The sequence below is a fragment of the Scylla paramamosain genome, chromosome 47, assembly GCF_035594125.1.
Source record: "Scylla paramamosain isolate STU-SP2022 chromosome 47, ASM3559412v1, whole genome shotgun sequence".
Classification (NCBI taxonomy): Eukaryota; Metazoa; Arthropoda; class Malacostraca; order Decapoda; family Portunidae; genus Scylla; species Scylla paramamosain.
The window spans coordinates 4,873,978-4,892,500 of NC_087197.1; the positions used below are offsets into that span (position 1 = coordinate 4,873,978).

An 18,523-nucleotide genomic window follows, 5' to 3' on the forward strand; every position below is an offset into this window, starting at 1 on the left:
TATGTCTGCTTGTTCATTGTTGAGTGGCAGCTGTTCTGGGTGGTGTGGGCCTTCACAGTCTGGCTCACAGCTCCACCTCTTGTTGCTGCACATGCATTTGATAGGTACACAACCACAAAGCAGTCTAACCTAGCCACCAGCCAGTGCCAAGAGAAGCTGCCAAGCACCTCCCTCTCTCTATCTCTTGCAGGTTTTGTCAAGTATTTTCATGCTCCTAGTAAAGTAAATGAAGTAAGCTTTTGAGGTTTCCACGATTCTAAGGTTTCTCTTTCTGAGTTATTTTCATGACTGTGGTTATAGTTTGTGAGGCACTTCATGAGTGTAGTGGCAGTCTGGTGAGGACTCTGCACCTTCTGTAACATCTGAGAGGCTGAAGGACTTGCTGTTTGGCTCTCCTCTCTTCCTTTATTCTCTTCTCTTCTGATGACCACATTTTTTTTTTCCACTTTCAGTAGTCTATTAAATTACTACCAGCATTATTAAACTCTCTCTCTCTCTCGCACACACACACACACAAAAAAAATCCTAAAAACTTCTAGTAGCCAGTCAAACAAACAGTGTAAACAAAAACACTCTGAACAACTCTAATAATCTGTACTAGAGGCAGGTAAACAATGACTGGAAGCATGAAAACACCCTTACACACCCCAAGACTGTCCATTACTGCCTGTCAAATCACCAGTACAAAGTCGTCCTTAAAAATTCTAATAACTCACAGATGACAGGCAAATGACATGAACATATTGATGCACACAAACACACAAACACAAAGCATAGTCCCTGCTTCTGCTGACTCTTTGGTGGTGCTGCAGGAACTAAGAGATAAACAAAGTAATAAAAAACCTTTACTTAATCTTACACACCTAGTGACTCAAAATAGCATTCTTTAAAACATACAAATCAGTTAGGGAGATAGACAGAAGCTGGGGAGGGAGGAAGGAGGAGGCGGGCCGGGCCACAGACACGTCCAGGAGGGTTATTGTCGGATCTGCGGAGGGCCGGCCATCATCGGGGGCCGCATCCCACCCGGCCCCATCATCATTGGTCCCATTGGCCCACCCATTGGAGGCCGCATCCCTGCAACAAACACTCACTCAGACACACTTTTTATGTAAGGGAGAGAGAGAGAGAGAGAGAGAGAGAGAGAGAGAGAGAGAGAGAGAGAGGAGAGAGAGAGGAGAGAGAGAGAGAGAGAGAGAGAGAGAGAGAGAGAGAGAGAGAGAGAGAGAGAGAGAGAGAGAGAGAGAAAGGTCAAGTGAGATGACACAGACAGGACTAAAAAACACTTATCTTACACACACACACACTTTATGCAGGAGGGACACTGGCCTAAGGAAAAAAATATATAGAAAAATAAACAAAGGACCACTGGGGTGATGTAGAAAGAATTAAAACAGTCAGTCATACACGCAGACACAAGGATGCAGTACTGTCAGCTACACAACACGATCTACAGATTTTGTTTTTCTTCTTACTCAAGAGGGTCACAGGACAAGGAGAAAAAAAAAAAAAAAAAAAAAAAAAAAAAAAGAAAAAAAAAAAAGAAAAAAAAAAATCCCACTGAGGTGCCGGTCCCAAAAGAGACAAAAAAGTGTGTGTGTGTGTGTGTGTGTGTGTGTGTGTGTGTGTGTGTGTGTGTGTGTGTGTGTGTGTGTGTGTGTGTGTGTGTGTGTGTGTGTGTGTGTGTTTACTTAGTTTTAGTATACAAGATCACAGCTATACCATGTGTATCTATACTTTTCTAAATACACCTATAGTTGACATATAAATAATAATGGTATACAGCTAATTCTGTGTGTGTGTGTGTGTGTGTGTGTGTGTGTGAGCATCTCCTTTACCTGGCATCATCCCCGGTGGCATCCCGGGTCCCGGAGGTCCCCCCATCATGGGCGGCCCCATCATGGGTCCCCGTGGCCCCATGGGAGGCATGCCCATGTTGCCGGGCATGTTGGCCCCTGCCATGCCCGGGGGTCCCATGCTGCCCATGCCCGGCCCCCGTGGTGGTCCCCCTGGTCCACCCATGTTCTGGGGTCCGGGTCCCCCTGGTCCACCAGGGCCGCCCGGGCCGCCTGGTCCTCCACCTGTGGCAAGGAAAGCTCACTGAATCTCTGCCACTCAATCACTCACACTAAAATGCTGCAAAATTTTTGAAACAGACATTTACTGAGACACTGACACTGCAATGCTGGGAATGAAACACTAAGAAATGAACTGAAACACTGAGAAACTGACCAAAACACTTAAAACTGACATGCTGGGAAATTTACTGAAACCCTGAGGGACTGAAATGCTGGGAGGCTGACTGACACACTGCTCTGAACCCTGAGCATCATGAAACACTGAGGCCACACCAGCCGGGGACAACACAACAGTGGCGGCGCTCACCCTGCATGGCGGAGGGCGGCGGGATGGCAGCTCCTTTGGGGATCTTGCCCGCCTTGAACGCAGCAGCTGTGCAAGACAATACAACATTACTCACAGAACACAATATTACTCATATGACAAGAAGATTATCCATGGAACACTTGACAACCTTCCACTATCTATCTATCAGTAATGCCACACAGCTAGGCACAGACAAGCTTACACGTTACACAGTGTACTGCTTGTATTTTCCTTCAAATTCATTATCTTATTTGTATTTTCATTAGGGATTATAGGAGAAACCTTAGTCTTTAAATTAAAGATGATAATAAATGATTTCAGGGCAAATATGATGCTTTTTTAAATAACGGTCTACACAATGAAGTGATTGGCAATGAAATTGAGGTTCTGAATTAATCAAAATGTAGCCCAAGTTAACCTGACTCTCTGACAAAGATGCCAGTGATATTTCAGCATCATTCTTTTTATCTTTCTTAGTCTTTGAAAACAATTGTATTTTGACAAGAAAGTATTAAAAGAATGTGTTGTGTGTGTTGAACTCGTGTGGGTATCATTGTCTGTCTTGGTCTGAACACAACCTTTCATTGTCTGTCTTGGTCTGAACACAATCTTGATGAGCGAGAAAAGTATCTGTTTGTGTTGAGTGTGTGCATCTATTTCCTTACTTGTGGCATCAATGAGGGACTGTGCCTGCTCCTCCATCCACTTCTGGTAGTAAATCTTGACATTCTCCTTGTGCTTGCGTCCCTGGCAGTGTGTCTTGCGCACTGACGGCTGAAACAAGCAAGGCGGCACGGTCACAACCCGCTGTGCTTCACCTCTGTCACCACCACTATGTGCATGACTGGGTACTTAGGACACACGCCCCCCAGAAAAAGTAATTTATTTGGAACTATTATAGACAACTAACAACAAAATACATGATTTTTTGTGATTTTACAGGTGCATCTGGTAATGTTAAAGTGCTGTGCATCGTGGGCTGAAAGGCGTCGTTCAGACACGCTTTACTGCACTTTTAACAGTCTTGCTATGTCACTGTTTTTTTACTTCATGGTTATTTGGAACAGACTTCTGCCACAAGCCAGCTGCTCCAGTGTGGTGTGGTAAGTACAGTGCCTGTTATCACTGGTAATGTAATGCCCTCATTTTGAAAAACAGCAATTACACAAAATAAAACACATATATAAGCATAACTGACAACAAAACACCCGACCACCGGCAACACAACACCACACAGGTCGCAGGCTGCCGGGACAACACCGCCGAGGCAACAAGCGGAGGGCTGCTCACCGAGTCGTGCGTGAGGTAGGTGTCGCAGTAGTCACAGTAGTACCTGCAAGGACAACACTGCTGTAGTCTCCACCACTCCTCACCACTTACTGCCCATCACATAGAAGGTTGTGAAGTGATACATATTTAAGTATGTTGCTGTTGAGGATACATTACAAAACATTAGATAGGCATGAAATTAAAACAAAAGGATGATAGTTTGAGGGACTAGAATGGTCACCCTTTATAGGAACAGGCTAAATGTAGGCAAACTTACAGCAAGAAGGAAAGGTAGATGTTGCTGACAGACAGAGTTGGAAGAGTGACTAGGCAAGGTGCAAGCATGGAGGCACAGTCATGGAGAACTGTAGGAGGGAGCCGTCAGCCCCATAAAGAGGAGAGGTGTGGCGTTCCAGATTGAAAATGAGATCTAAGGCAGCGAATGTTGTAGAATTTAATGAAGGAAAAGTTGAGAGGGGCATCAAGACACTTAGGGTTGATACCAGAAGACAAGTCCGACCTGGGGGCATTTGTGGTCACAGGTGGGTTGTTGGCAAGCTCACAGCACCCCCTGGTCCAGCACTGACCGGCCCACTGCTTCACACCTCACTGGCAGTACTCATTAATAACCAAGTGTCTACTGCCTCCTGCTCCACTATAAAAAAACATATTTTTTGCCAATAAATAAAATAATCTTTATCTCGAAATGAATATGTTAAGGTTACACCAATACAGCCTACATACAAGACTACCCTTAAAGCACTAGCCCCTACCCCGCCTCCCCCCCGAGTGTGTCCCCCTTGCAGAACACAGATACACCACTATCAACACCCCCAGGCCCACCCTTAACTCAAAATCCCTAGGCCTACTCATTCTGTATACACCGTAACACCAACGCCAGTAGGCATACCTGTAATTCACAATACCTAGGCCTCCTTCTCTCTTATACACGGATACAGACAGCCTCCCTTCACATAATACATACAGTCTGACACAGGAAAGGCGGGTAAATCGAGTAAAACATGAGGAATTATTACTCACTTGGGCATGTTGTGGTGCAGGCGGATCGTAAACGCAACAAAGCGGCAAGGGAAGTGGTTCTCAGGTACTTGTTATTTTCACTTCATATTTTTTTTCTTTTTATGTTTATATTTTCTGACTATTTTGCAAAGTAATAAAAAAATAAAACAAATAAGTGGATATGTAAACCACTAAACAATCTGGTAAGTGAAGAAATAACACACACACACACACACACACACACACACACACACACACACACACACAGAGTTACAGGTTATTTTCACTTCATCTAATACTTAAGGTTTTGCTATAGTGTAATCGATAATATTAAAATTTAAAATAAGCTTAGACTACTATAATGATATTGATATCAATATTATATATTATTTAATTTAATTTAATTTAATTTAATTTAGATTTAATATTATTAATATTATAATAGTATTAATATTACTAATATTGTAATATCATAATATAAATATTATTTAGATACTCCAAACACACACACACGCACACACAAAAAATAAATAAATAAATAAATGAATAGATAAAATAAAATAAACCCAACTGCAAACAGAAAAAAAAAAAAAAAAAAAAACTCCAATCACTACAAACACGTGCAGACCAACCAATGGCACAACACACAACAACACTCCAAACACCACAGCAACACAACGCAAATTAACTGACCAGGACCTGTATTCAGAAACGCTTTGCTCTCACTCCGACTATTTCCAAACGCCACAGAGAAGGTTACCCGGGTTGTCAAGAGTGTTTCTCCTGTTAAGAATGTAGAAATCTCGTTAATCTGTCACTAGAACTGTAAAAACACTCTTGAAAACACGTGTAACTTTAACTAGAGCATTTTGCATTTAAAGGAGGTGCTGCCAACAGTGTTTCTGAATATGGTCCCAGCAACCCTAACCCCGAAACACACACACACACACACACACACACACACACACACACACACACACACACACATTAAAATAGGAATACATAAATCACCAATGCATAAAAAAAAATACTCATAAAACACACAAATGCATGAAACACTTAAAGGATACTCTCTCACCATCTTCAAAGGCTTGTTTACACGGGTCAATTTTTCCTCCCGGCTAACTCAAGCCATCTGGAACTGCCGGCAGGTTTCAGCCGAAAGCACTCATACGGTGGAAAGCAGCCGCTGGCCCGCTGCATCAAAACATAAACAATCAAGATGGAGTCCTCCTCTGACAAGAGCAAAAGAAACAGAAGAAGGAATACAAGCAATGTTTATAACAAACTCTTGCCAGAACTTTGAGTCAGCAGCAACAACATTAGTAGTAGTAGTAGTAGTAGTAGTAGTAGTAGTAGTAGTAGTAGTAGTAGTAGGAATGTAGTGGTCAGAAGTAGTAGTAGTAGTAGTACTGTAGTAGTAATAATAGTAGTGGTAGTAGTAGTAGTAGTAGTAGTAGTAGTAGTAGTAGTAGTAGCAGGGTTAGGTTCAATTTATGGGTACGGTTACAATGCTATCTCATTACACACATACGCAAACAGGCAGGGGAGAGGAAGGAAAGAGGGGAAATGGGGAGAGGTATGATCCAGGCTTGGGGAGGGGGACGGAGAAGAGAAAAGAAGGTTGGGGAGGGAACTAGAGGAAGGGGTGGGGGTGACCTGTCATGGAGAAGAGAGTCTTCCCTCCCCCCACCTTCCCAACACACAAACACATCATCATCGTTGCGGACAGACGTGTTTCCCTGAGTTCCTCACGTGAACCTGACTATAGAAGCAGCCCTCGCCACCATGGCTGAATCACTGAGTGAACTGAAGAGAATGCTAAAGACTCAGCTATCAAGGCCCACAAAGGAAGATGCAATGGAAAGTACACTCGCAGCACCCGAGTCTAATGAAGCGGTTTTGAAGACTTTAATGGAGAAGTTTGAAGACGTAGTTGAGCAAGCTGGTGAGCTGACGCAAATAACCACATCACCAAACAACAACGTCAACAAAAAGATTAGTGACTTACAAGACCACGTCAACAAGCAGGCAGACACTACTGCACGTCACCAAAGTTACCTTGAAGCTGTGGAGCGACGAGAAAGGGAGGCAAACATAATTGTGACCTGGGGACCGGACGAAAATGAAGCTTTGGAAGCAGCAACAACAGACGACAACCAGCTGAGCGTCATGTGGACAAAGGCAGAAGCTGTCGAGGAGATTAAGGAACATCGTAGACTATAGGAACCAAGGTAGACAACAGACGGCGACCCATTTTAATAAGAGTAAGTAAGCAGCAAACAGGCAAGAGACGGTGCTGGAGGAGGCAAAACAACTCAAACAAGCAGGGGGTGAACTGAGCCGGATTTACTTCAAGAAAGACGTCCATCTCAGTATACGAGCAGAGTGGAAACGACTACGTGAAGCGGAGAAGGAAAAAGAACGACCCGAAAACTGTGGATGTGTGATTCAGCTGGACACCCGTGAAAGGAAGCTGTGCACAGACGGTGTTGTGACTGACGCGTGGAACCTGCAGGCTTTTTAAATCGACCACAGTGTGTAACTATAAAAATAATATCGTGGATCACTAATGGTGCAAAAAACAACGTTGGAGAAAGATATAGTGCAAATAGTTGAATATGACATAATAAGTTTAAATGAAGTAAAGACTTCGCTCCCAGTTTCCTTACTTGGCCATTTGGCAGTTAGGAGTAACGTCAACAGATCAGCTGAGCGTGGTGGAACAGCAGAATTATCTAGCTAAATATGTCGTGAGTGTTCAGACTGGTGTGAGTGATCAAGTCTGGGTTCGGTTTGGGTGTATACCTAAGTGTTTGTTTGCTGTTACACACCTCCTTCAGATTCGAAATATTATTCTCACGACTTGTTTGCTGTAATCCAGAAAAAAAAAAATAAATAAAACTAATGAAAGTGAAGACATCTGTGTAATCAGTGATCTGAACGCTCGATTCGGAGCTGTGGTTCGAGAATTACTGAATCATGTCAAGTGGTGACTGGTGAAAGACTCCTGTCCTGTCACACCAGACGACATGCGCGTTTCCCCAGTGAGAATGCCTTATTCTGTCAAACATGTGTAAGCAGGCTAAATGATCTGAAGACAAATAATAAGCGTTTTACCAGTGCCGAGACTTATAAACAAGGAAACGAATGGATATCTGAGTCAGACACGTGTGTTTTGAACCCTTCATTGGTGAGCAGAGTGACGAATTTTTGTGTGTCTCGAGACGTGTCACTGCCTCCCGATCACCCACCGACTACCGTCACGATGACTGTGCTGACGTGGACCTTGAAAACTTGCTTGTTCGTGGCCAGCGATCATGCAGTGCTGTATGATAACATTATCAGTAATAAGAATGTCAGGAAATCCTTGTCATGGAGTAGTATAGATGAAAGAATGTTTGTAAATCATTTGTGTTCTGTGGAGTTACCGTTACAAATGGATGAGATTGAAAAGACAATAGAAAACGTCTGTAATAATTTGCACGACTGTGCCACAAGGAGTAGGCGAGACACCACACACGGAGTTGAGAACCCTGTGTTAGAGAGATGGGAAAGACCAGTGCAGAGCAAAGATGATTTAAAGTTATGGACAGCCATAAATTGTTGAGGTGAATGTGTCCGTGACTTTCATAACGATGAAGCTCCATCAGGTGATGAGTTTAAACGATGCTTTGAAAACTTTAATTTTGCCTGACAATGTAACCCTATCTGAACACAACTTTGAATCCAATATATATGTTCCATTATTAGATGACCCAATTTTCCCACTGAAGTGAGAAACCAGACCAAATTACTAAAAGCAGATAAAGCATGTGGGCTGATGGTCCTTCGCCGGGAATTTTGAAGACCATGCCAACCCAGAGGATGTTGTTCCTATGTGACATTTTTAATAGTTTTTATGCAGGGTAACTACCCTCTGATCTGGTCACGAGCTAAATTAGTTACTGTGTTAAAAAAAGGTAAAAAAAGAAATAAATAAATAAAATAAAATAAAATAAAATAAAAAATAAGCCAGAGGAATAATGATGATAAATAGTATAGCGAAGTTATACGATATAGTTTTATATTGTAGGCTTAAACACTGGTTTATAGCATACAGAGAACAGGCTGAGGGACAAGAAGACAGAGGTTGTGTAGAACACGTGTCACTAAGGTTATTGTGTGGTATGGCAAAAAGGAAAAGGTTAAAACTTTATGTAACATTTATAGATTTTTTCCCAGGCGACGATAGAGTGCCCCGACACACCTTGTTGAGAGCAATGCAGCGTGTAGGCTGTGGCTGTGTAATGTCAGCCGCCTTGATTGCTGCTTACGCCCACACAGAAAGCGTGCTTGGAACAACTGTGATATTGATAAGCGTGGGTGTAAGGCAAGGCTCACCTACATCATGCTTGTTGTTCATTATCTGTGTTAATGATTTAATAAGGATTATGAAGGCAGGGCGTGCTTTTGATGGTGTTTTACAATGCCTGCACATGTTGGTGCTTGTTCATGACACGGTAATAATGGCGACTTGTAGAAGTAGTATGTTGGAAAAGTTGGCTTTGCTTCAAAATTATTGTGCGGAATGTGGAATGCAGCTAAAACAATAAAAAACAAGTGTTTTGTTGTGTGTGGCGGTGCAAGACTCCGAGGCGCCGGTGGAAGGTGAGCTGAGGGTGGAGCACTGCGACTCTTCCGTGTACCTTGGCTCCACATTCACCTGTGAGGGCTCAGTGTCTTCCGCTGTGAAGGGCCACGCCTGCGCCAAGATACCTCGTGTACTCAAGTTTGTCTCTTTTGTGAATAAGAACAATGGTGTGCCACTCTTTGTAAAGAAACGAGTATTTGGTGCAGCTCTTTCATCGTCTTTAATATACGGATGTGAATCGCGGGTTGGGGCAGATTTACGGCCAGTGAATAAATTATACAACTGGTGTTACGAGTAAGGAAATATACTTGTAATGATGTGTGTTATGTTGAGAGTGGCTATCCATCTTTTCAGGATCTTGTGAAAAACAGACAACATAAATTTTTCCACGCCATGTGGCAAGAACGGTCTGGACACAGAGAGGCCATGCAGCTCCTCACGCTTCATCCAAGACCTGACCCTAATCCAGTGTACACCAATTGACACAGGTGGGTTCAGGAGTGAATACAAAAAATACTAACAAGACATTATAAAAACGTTCCTGGCACAAAGAAGTGGCCGTGTTCATGACGTGTACCGCACACCTGCGCACTGACCAGTACAACCATGGAGGACTTCCGCTGTGCAGAAATAATGTCAGTGTCACAACAAGATAATCCTCCTTATTATTCCACTCACTTGACCATAGCTGAATATAATTTATTTTATTTATTATTATTATTTTTTTTTTATATCATAACATGAATCAGAGTGGTCGCTGGTCACACTCGCAGTTGGATCACACTGCTCTGAACCATGTCTTTATTTTATTTTTGCTTATTTATTTTAACCACTGTACATAAATGTAAACAACCAGAACGATCGCTTTCGGGGGATGGAAAACGATTTTACCAATTTGACTCATCGCAACACAATATACGGTATTTCTATAGTCGCTACCCTACCAATGTATTCCTGGCTTATTCATGAACATAGCTTGTTGTTGATAGGAAGCCTAAATTACGTCAGACACGCAAAAAAAAAAAAAAAAAAAAACGCCAAAATTCAGCCGTGGGTGTCGCGCGCCATCATCGCTCAGTTGAATTGTTTAGTTTTCCCTTACTGGTATTCAATAGCAATAAGAGAAAATGAGACAAATTGCAAGGATAACAATGGTAAAGGAAGACAAACGAAAACATCAGCGCACTCGACTTAGGAAAAGTGTTGTCTTAGGAGGCGGCGAATGAGTTCACCATATCAGATAAACTTATTGCGGCCACATATATAAAAAAAGAAAAAGATTTGGTAATTCCGACCAAACTAAATATCCTTATTGCAAGGATTACAATAGTAACAAAAAAAACAAAAAAACAAAGAAAACATAGGCGCACTCGACTTAGCTTTAAAGAAGTGTTGTCTTAAGAGGCGGCGAATGAACTCACCATATCAAATAAGCTTACTGTGGACAAATGGAATATATTTGAGCCACATTAAAAAAAGGCCCCCACAAAAAAAAAAAAAAAAGTAATTCAGGCCAAATTAAATATTCTTAGGCCAAATGTTTGAAAAGAAGCCAAGAGTGAGGTTATTGGTCTAAAAAGGCCAAGCTGGCAATCCTAGTGTGTGTGTAAAGATAAAGCAAAGATTATTATTATTATTATTATTATTATTATTATTATTATTATTGTTGTTGTTGTTGTTATCGTAAACATATGCAAAACATAGACAACCGTATGGAATAATTTATCACTCAAATAAGAAGCAACCAGTTATCATAAAATCCACTACTGACTTCATTAATAAACCCGCATGTTTAATAACGAATACCATGAGATTTGTGGCCGTAATCTTCTAATAAATGCACATGTCATTATTTATTTGCGCATATTACCTACACATTTGTCTGGTATCATAAAAAAAAAAATAATCTATCCTGATCTTTACTATTCAAACGGGAAGCACATCATTTGCTCATACACAACTCCTTAACTAGAGACGCGTGGGGATGCGTAACCTTGTCATTGGCTTATTATATTATAGTCACCCTTTCCTCTATTACTAGTTTGCCTTTTAATAATCACTTAACTATTTATCATGATTTTATATCTTCCCTTTCTCCTTCTCCTTTAGTCCATCCTCGACTTTTCTCATCCGTTTTCTTTCCTTCATCTCCTTTTCTTCTGTTCCTTTCTCCTTCTTCCTCCATTTTTCTTCCTTTCTACATCTTTCTCCGTATCTATTTATCTTCCACCTATTATTCTCATTTTATTTTCCTTCTTTTCTTCATCTTTTTCCACTTTTCATCCTTTCTTTATTGTCCTTATTTTTCTCTTCTCTCTGCTTTCTTCGTCTTCCTCCCCGATTTTCCTTCTTCCACCTTCATTTGACTTTCACAGCCTGACGGAGGAGAGAGAGAGAGAGAGAGAGAGTGAGAGAGAGAGAGAGAGAGAGAGAGAGAGAGAGAGAGAGAGAGAGAGTCTTCAAACATGCACTAGGGAGGGAGAAAATGGTAAAGGATCTCTCTCTCTCTCTCTCTCTCTCTCTCTCTCTCTCTCTCTCTCTCTCTCTCTCTCTCTTTGTTCGCGTCTCTCTCTCCCCTCTGCAGACTCACTCCTCCTTGTTCATTCCTTCCTTTCTTCCCTTCCCTTCCCTCCTCTCCCTACCTCTCCCTCTCCCACTCTTCCTCCTCCTTCACAGCCCCTCCCTTCCTCTCACATTCCCTCTCACCCTCCGCCACGCTCTTCCTTCCTATCTCTACTCTCCCTCAAGCACTGCCAACCAAGAAATGTTCGATAAATAAAGAATATATCCATCTATCCAATGGTATTATTTGCATAGTTTTGCTATCCCGTTGAAAAGCTGCATTTGTTTAGGGTTAGCTAGGAATGGCTTAATGGCTGAGATCAGAATAGGTTAGGGAAGCCAGCGTCACCTGAGGGGCAAGCTGGAACATCAATCGTTTAAAGAAAAGAAGTATTTTCCTCCCTCAGCTCCCGTGGGACGCATGCGTTGATACTAAAGTAGAAGGTGTCTTTCCTTTCCCCGCCATTTTTTTTCTCTCTGGGGTCTTATATTTATCCCTTTTATTTAATTTCTAGCGTCATGTCCTTAATGATGCGCCATCGGGGCACAGGAGGAGGTGTCATTGCCTCCCACGCGCCTCCTGCGAAGACTCCACAAAAGATTTTCCCGTGAAATTATAAAAATATTCCTGGCTGCTGACTAAGAGACAAGGAGAAGAAAAGTGGAGACATTTTATCTCAACACAACTGACATGGAAAAGAAAGAAGTTACTGAGGTTTAGGGACCATCTGACTATTACTAGTTCTCTATTTCTTTTGTATTTAGTGATTTAGAAGTGTATTTATGAGTAGATGTTTAAAAACGCCTCCATTTAGCCACTTATCATCAAGGCAATGGGCTTAAAAATGGATACGGAATGTCATAAATAAAAGCAAGTAGACATAACCGTAATTTCTTGACCTAATATAAGTATCAAAGTATTTATAAATTTGTATTTATGCTTTACATGCGCAAGTATGAGGGACATTAAGGAAAAATATTCAAATAAGCTTTTGAACAACAAGAAGAGAAATGGATACGGAAATTAACTAAACAAAGCAAATGAAAACTTCACGTAATACTCTGATATTTCATAAACAATACCATATTTTTTTACTCCTTTTATACTCTTTTTACTGATACTAAGAGGATATTAAGGAAAAATAGGTTTAAATATGTCTCCACTTTTATGTCCAGATGGTAGGACGCGTGGGTCTTCATGCGCATGCGCGGTCCAACATGGCGACGTGAAGGGCGGACCCGCCAAGCCTCGCTCCCAAAAAGCTGATTTATCCTCCTGTAAGTAGACATTCGGGGTAAATAATTAGTGTGGCAGGTGTAGGAGAGTGTGGAGTGTTGTTAGAGCAGGGTTGGCGTGGGTGTGGGAGCGTGGGCGTGGCGTGGGGAGCATTTAGCGGTGAGGCTTTGTTGTGTTGAGGCGTCTCTCTCTCTCTCTCTCTCTCTCTCTCTCTCTCTCTCTCTCTCTCTCTCTCTCTCTCTCTCTCTCTCTCTCTCTCTCTTAGTACCTCATTCTGTTATTCTTCTTCAGGCGAGGATGGGGGTGTACGTGCCCCGCCCCGACTACTGCCCCGCTTTGCCCCGCCCCGTATTGTCCTCCTTGTCCCCCCACTGCCCCGCCCCGCTTTGTCCCCCACACCCCCTTGCCCCATCCTCCCAACTTACCTATGTCACGTCTCTCTCTCTCTCTCTCTCTCTCTCTCTCTCTCTCTCTCTCTCTCTCTCTCTCTCTCTCTCTCCTCTCTCTCTCTCTCTCTCATTTTACTTCCCTTTCCTCTCCCTCCCCCTCCCTCTTCTCCCTTTCTTCCATCTCCCATTTTCCTCTCGTCATTTTTCCTCCCCGCTTCTCCCCCGCCCCCCTCACCTGGGCTTGTGATGGCGGGGAGGGGAGGGACGCGGCGAATTCTGGTCTTAAACTCCTATTAAGGTTATTTTAAATGAAGTTTTAGTGGTTATAACTGGATTTTTTTAGCTTTATTTAATTTTCGTAGTATATATATATTTTTTTTATTATAGTTCAGTATAGTGTGTTGAAACGGATTTTTTTTTATTAATATCCCATAGCATTGTTATTTAGGTAGGTTACGTATTTATTTATTTTTATTCAGTTATTAATTAGTGTCTTTAGATAGTGCTATAGTGATGTCCCCGTACAGGTAAGGGGGTGTTAATACAGTAGGGTTAGGCTGTGTGCTGTATGCTGCTCCGGTCACCTCCCATGCTTACCACAGCTGCATCTGCCTCTGTGCCGCAGCTGTAATACTGAGGGAGGCATAGCAATAAGGCAGCTGGCACCTGTCCTGTTGTGTTTCTGGGCTGCCAGCTTGTACATGTGTTGTCACTGTCACCTGGTGCTGTCACTGTTACTTCTGTCACCACCATAACTACTGCTGCTGATTACACCGCCATCTTAAATACTACCACTACTAATTACACTACTGCTACTGCTGCTGCTGCTGCTACTGCTGCTTCTACTACTACTACTACTACTACTACTACTACTACTACTACTACTACTACTACTACTACTACTACTACTACTACTACTACTTGTTACCACCACCACCACCATTACCACACTACTACTACTACTACTACTACTACTACTACTACTACTACTACTACTACTACTACTACTACTACTACTACTACTTCTACTACTACTACTACTATTACTACTACTACTACTACTACTACTATACTATTACTACTACTACTACTGCTGCTGCTACTGCTACTGCTGCTACTACCACCACCAGCACCACCAGCACCACACTACTACTACTACTACTACTACTACTACTACTACTACTACTATTACTACTACTACTACTACTACTACTACTTCTACTACTGCTGCTGCTGCTGCTGCTGCTGCTGCTGCTGCTGCTGCTGCTGCTGCTGCTGCTGCTGCTGCTGCTGCTGCTGCTGCTGCTGCTACTACTACTACTACTACTACTACTACTACTACTACTACCACTACCACTACTACTACTACTACTACTACTACCACCACTACTACTACTACCACTACTACTACTACTACTACTACTACCACCACCACCACCACCACTACTACTACTACTACTACTACTACTACTACTACTACTACTACTACTACTACTACTACTACTACTTTTCAGATCGTCGAGCGAGATGGAGGACGGACTTCTTTCCTTGAAGTGGAACAACCACAGATCCACTTTTTTCCACATTCTGAGTGAAGTGCGGGGTAAAGTAAGTGTCTTAGAGAGAGAGAGAGAGAGAGAGAGAGAGAGAGAGAGAGAGAGAGAGAGAGAGAGAGAGAGAGAGAGAGAGAGAGAGAACAGTGTCGCACCTGGCTCTGTTTTGTTGAGTGAAGTAATTGGTGTGTGTTGAGGTTGGATAAACAGCTAATGAAGTATATTTTCTTGTTTACACAGCTGAATACTTCTTAATTATCATGATTTGCAAAATTTACTTCCTCTTTGAAATAGGTGATTGTGTGTATGTGTCTGTGTGTGTGTGTGTAAGTAACCGTGCGTGTGCACCTTGCAGCAGACGTACACGGATGCCACGCTGGCGTGTGAGGGGAAGTTCTTCCCCGTACACAAGCTGGTCATGTCGACGTGCAGTGACTACTTTGCCGAGATCTTTGAAAAGACCCCGTGTAAGAACCCTGTGGTAGTGCTCAAGGACATCAAGAAGTCAGACTTAGAGGCCTTGTTAGACTATATGTACATAGGCGAGGTGGACGTGCGGCAGAGCGAGCTGGCCGGCCTCATCAAGGCGGCGGAGTGCCTGCGCATCAAGGGTCTGGCCGTGCCGGACGAGGACCCCACCAAGGCCCACAAGAAGGCCCCCACCAGTGTACCTGAGCGGCGGGAGGACAGCCCCCGGCCAAGCGGAAAAGACGGGACTCGGGGGCGACCGCGGGAGGGCCCCTTCGCCGCCCCTGCCCCGGGGGTCCTCCCAGTCTTCCTCCCACACTTCCACAACACCAGTGCCTAGTCAAGCACCCCCCTCCTCCAGTGTACCTGAGTCACATGTGCCATCCCAGCCCATGCCCCCGCCGCCCTCCCTGGGCCAGGAGGCGGGGCGGTCGCGCTCCGACGCCCCGCCCGCCTCCCACCTCCACCACCCGCCGCTGTCCTCGGTCCGGGGCGCCGCGGAGAGTCTGCGTTCTCCTCCCGGGGGGCCCGCGGACACCCATGGGGCGGGGACGTCGCCCCGCACTGTGGACCCGTCCATCCTGCCGGTGCAGATGATCAAGGTGGAAGTGGACGAGGCGGGGGAGTCGGGCGGGGCGGGGAAGGAAGGGCACGATGGGGGGAGGGAAGAGGGCAGCGAGCTGGACGACAACGAGGAGGAGGGCAGCAATGACTTCTCCGAGTACCAGGGCCACCCCAGCGAGATAGAGAAGGAGGAGCACGACCAGGTGGAGTCCTACACCACGGACCAGCTGCCGGGACCCTCGGGGCTGCAGGGGGTGAGTGCGGGCCGGGGCGGGCCAGCACTGGGCCGCTCTGGCCCTAGACTGTGCCTCATTGTTCTTCATGCTGCCTTCACCTTGACCCTTTCAATGTCCAATGCATGCAAATGTTCACCATTACCATTTAAGAACTATTGTTAGCCCATAGCTTGCCTCTTAGGGATCTGGGCAGAAATTAAAGGGATATTTTAATTCTTTCAAGGGGAACGTTAGCCCGTACACTTGTGCTGTGGTACATTGTACAGACAGGAATTGCCCTGGCGATTGTGGTGGCGTGCTTCCTTCACGTGTGTTGTCGTGGTGGTCTGGCCGTGCCTGCCCGCTCCACGAGTGTCACAGGCGATGGTGTGTGTGTGTGTGTGTGTGTGTGTGTGTGTGTGTGTGTGTGTGTGTGTGTGTGTGTGTGTGTTATGGATTAACAGGGGACAGTATGAATGCAAAGGGAACGGATGGAGGAAAAAGGAAAAGATTACTTATCCCTCAATGTTTCCTTTCTCCCTCTAATTGTTCACACACTGGTCACCCTTGCTGCTTATATTTATCCTGTTTCTTCCCGTCCATCCTCCACCCTTCTTCCACTTCCTTGCCCCATGTACTCTTTCGGTCACGTCCCTTCTTCCCCTTATTCCTTTCCTCTCCCTTCCTCTTTCGTCTTTTCTCCCTTCCTCCCTGTCACCTCCCCTTCCCTTATCTGTCTGAGATAAGGGACGAGGGAGTGATGCCTCACTCTCCCCCACACTCCTGTCATTCTCTCTCTCTCTCTCTCTCTCTCTCTCTCTCTCTCTCTCTCTCTCTCTCTCTCTCTCTCTCTCTCTCTCTCTCTCTCTCTCTCTCATATACTTACATTCTCATTCTGTCTCACTCTCAAGCATTCCTTAGGTTTTGTTCTTCCTCAGAACGAGAGAGAGGGAGTGTGGGTGCGTGGGAGGGGTGGAGGGCAGGAAGGGGAAGGCGAGAGGAGGGATGGGAGAGACAGGGGGGATTGGGACGAGGGCAGAGAAGGGAGAAAAAGAGGGTGGGGATGGACAGGAGAGCAGGGAAGAGAGAGAGAGAGAGAGAGAGAGAGAGAGAGAGAGAGAGAGAGCGCCATCATTCTTCCCACAAGTCAAATTTCCCCTCGCTTTTTGAAGGCCGCAATATTTGAGAACCTTATATTCGCTCTAAAAAAAAAATATGTATCACTTCCATCGTCTAATATTTCACATAAACGTTATCATTTTATTCATCGTTTATTTATATTTTTATTTTTACTTTTATTTGTCTCCCTCCGGCAGTTTAAGGGTTAACGAGAGATGAAACTTTCCTACATTGTCAATCATCTACTGAGAGGCAAAGGGTGTAGGGAGGGGACGGGAGGAGGGTGGCGTGAGCAGCGATCAGGGTGAACAAGACACTACTTGCTGATAACCTATAGGGTGACATGTTGACTGTAGTAGTGTGTATTAGTGTAGTGACAAGGTATTGGGGTGACGGTGTGAGGGTGTTGGGTGTAATGGGTGTGTGTTGCCTCCCCAGGCTCCCCCGGTGCTGTCGTGGGGTGAGGAGGGGGAGGCAGGCTTCCCCCACAACCTCTTCGGCAGCGATGACGCGGCAGCAGCGCAACAAGCGGTGAGTGTTACGGCCCTGCTTGACCCTCGGGGCGGGGCGGGGCGGGCCAGGTGGGGCTGCTCACACACACACACACACACACACACACACACACACACACACACGGATTACATAGCATATTGTAGTGTCCACTTGAATTTACTTTTAGAGAGAGAGAGAGAGAGAGAATAAAGGTGATGGTGGCGGAGTAATAATTGAGAAATAAGGGAGATAAGGATAAGAGGAGGCGGAGGAAGGGAAATATTAACAACATGAAGAATAGAATATATAGAAAGAAAAAGAGAACTAGGACCAGAGAGAGAGAGAGAGAGAGAGAGAGAGAGAGAGAGAGAGAGAGAGAGATGTATAGAAAAAGGGAAACAATAGAGATAAGAATAGGAGGAGGAGAAAAAAAGATGCATAGGAAATACAATAGGAAGAGAAGGAAAGGAAAAAAAGAAAGAATAGGAAGAAGAGAAACACACACACTAAGATTCAGATAAACACTACTCAATTACAAACACACACAGAGAGATAGATAAACATAAATTACTTCACACACACACACACACACACAGGCACATCCCCCAAACTGGCCC

At 44.2% G+C, this 18,523-nt stretch overlaps 3 protein-coding genes across 3 annotated transcripts in view; 2 read left to right on the forward strand and 1 right to left on the reverse strand.

Moving 5' to 3' along the window:
• Nucleotides 1-832: 832 nt before the first annotated feature.
• Nucleotides 833-4,812, reverse strand: LOC135094839 (U1 small nuclear ribonucleoprotein C-like). The gene is made up of 6 exons (XM_063995257.1): nt 4,696-4,812; nt 3,676-3,718; nt 3,051-3,159; nt 2,386-2,451; nt 1,839-2,081; nt 833-1,077 (listed from the first exon to the last, which is right to left on the reverse strand). Exons 1-6 carry the CDS (start codon nt 4,701-4,703, stop codon nt 977-979), a joined length of 570 nt encoding a protein of 189 aa, XP_063851327.1. The 5' UTR covers nt 4,704-4,812; the 3' UTR covers nt 833-976.
• An 8,230-nt stretch (nt 4,813-13,042) lies between these two features.
• LOC135094944 (longitudinals lacking protein-like) lies at nt 13,043-15,996 on the forward strand. Its single transcript, XM_063995463.1, has 3 exons — nt 13,043-13,147; nt 15,010-15,103; nt 15,404-15,996. The coding sequence occupies exons 2-3, from the start codon at nt 15,023-15,025 to the stop codon at nt 15,854-15,856; spliced, it is 534 nt and encodes a 177-aa protein (XP_063851533.1). The 5' UTR covers nt 13,043-13,147; nt 15,010-15,022; the 3' UTR covers nt 15,857-15,996.
• Nucleotides 15,774-18,523, forward strand: part of LOC135094934 (zinc finger protein 296-like) — a 72,182-nt gene continuing 69,432 nt past the window's right edge. The window contains exons 1-2 of the mRNA XM_063995448.1: nt 15,774-16,334; nt 17,853-17,945. Coding sequence (XP_063851518.1) covers nt 15,909-16,334; nt 17,853-17,945 — 519 coding nt within the window. The 5' untranslated portion in view covers nt 15,774-15,908. The remainder of the gene's footprint in view (nt 16,335-17,852; nt 17,946-18,523) is intronic.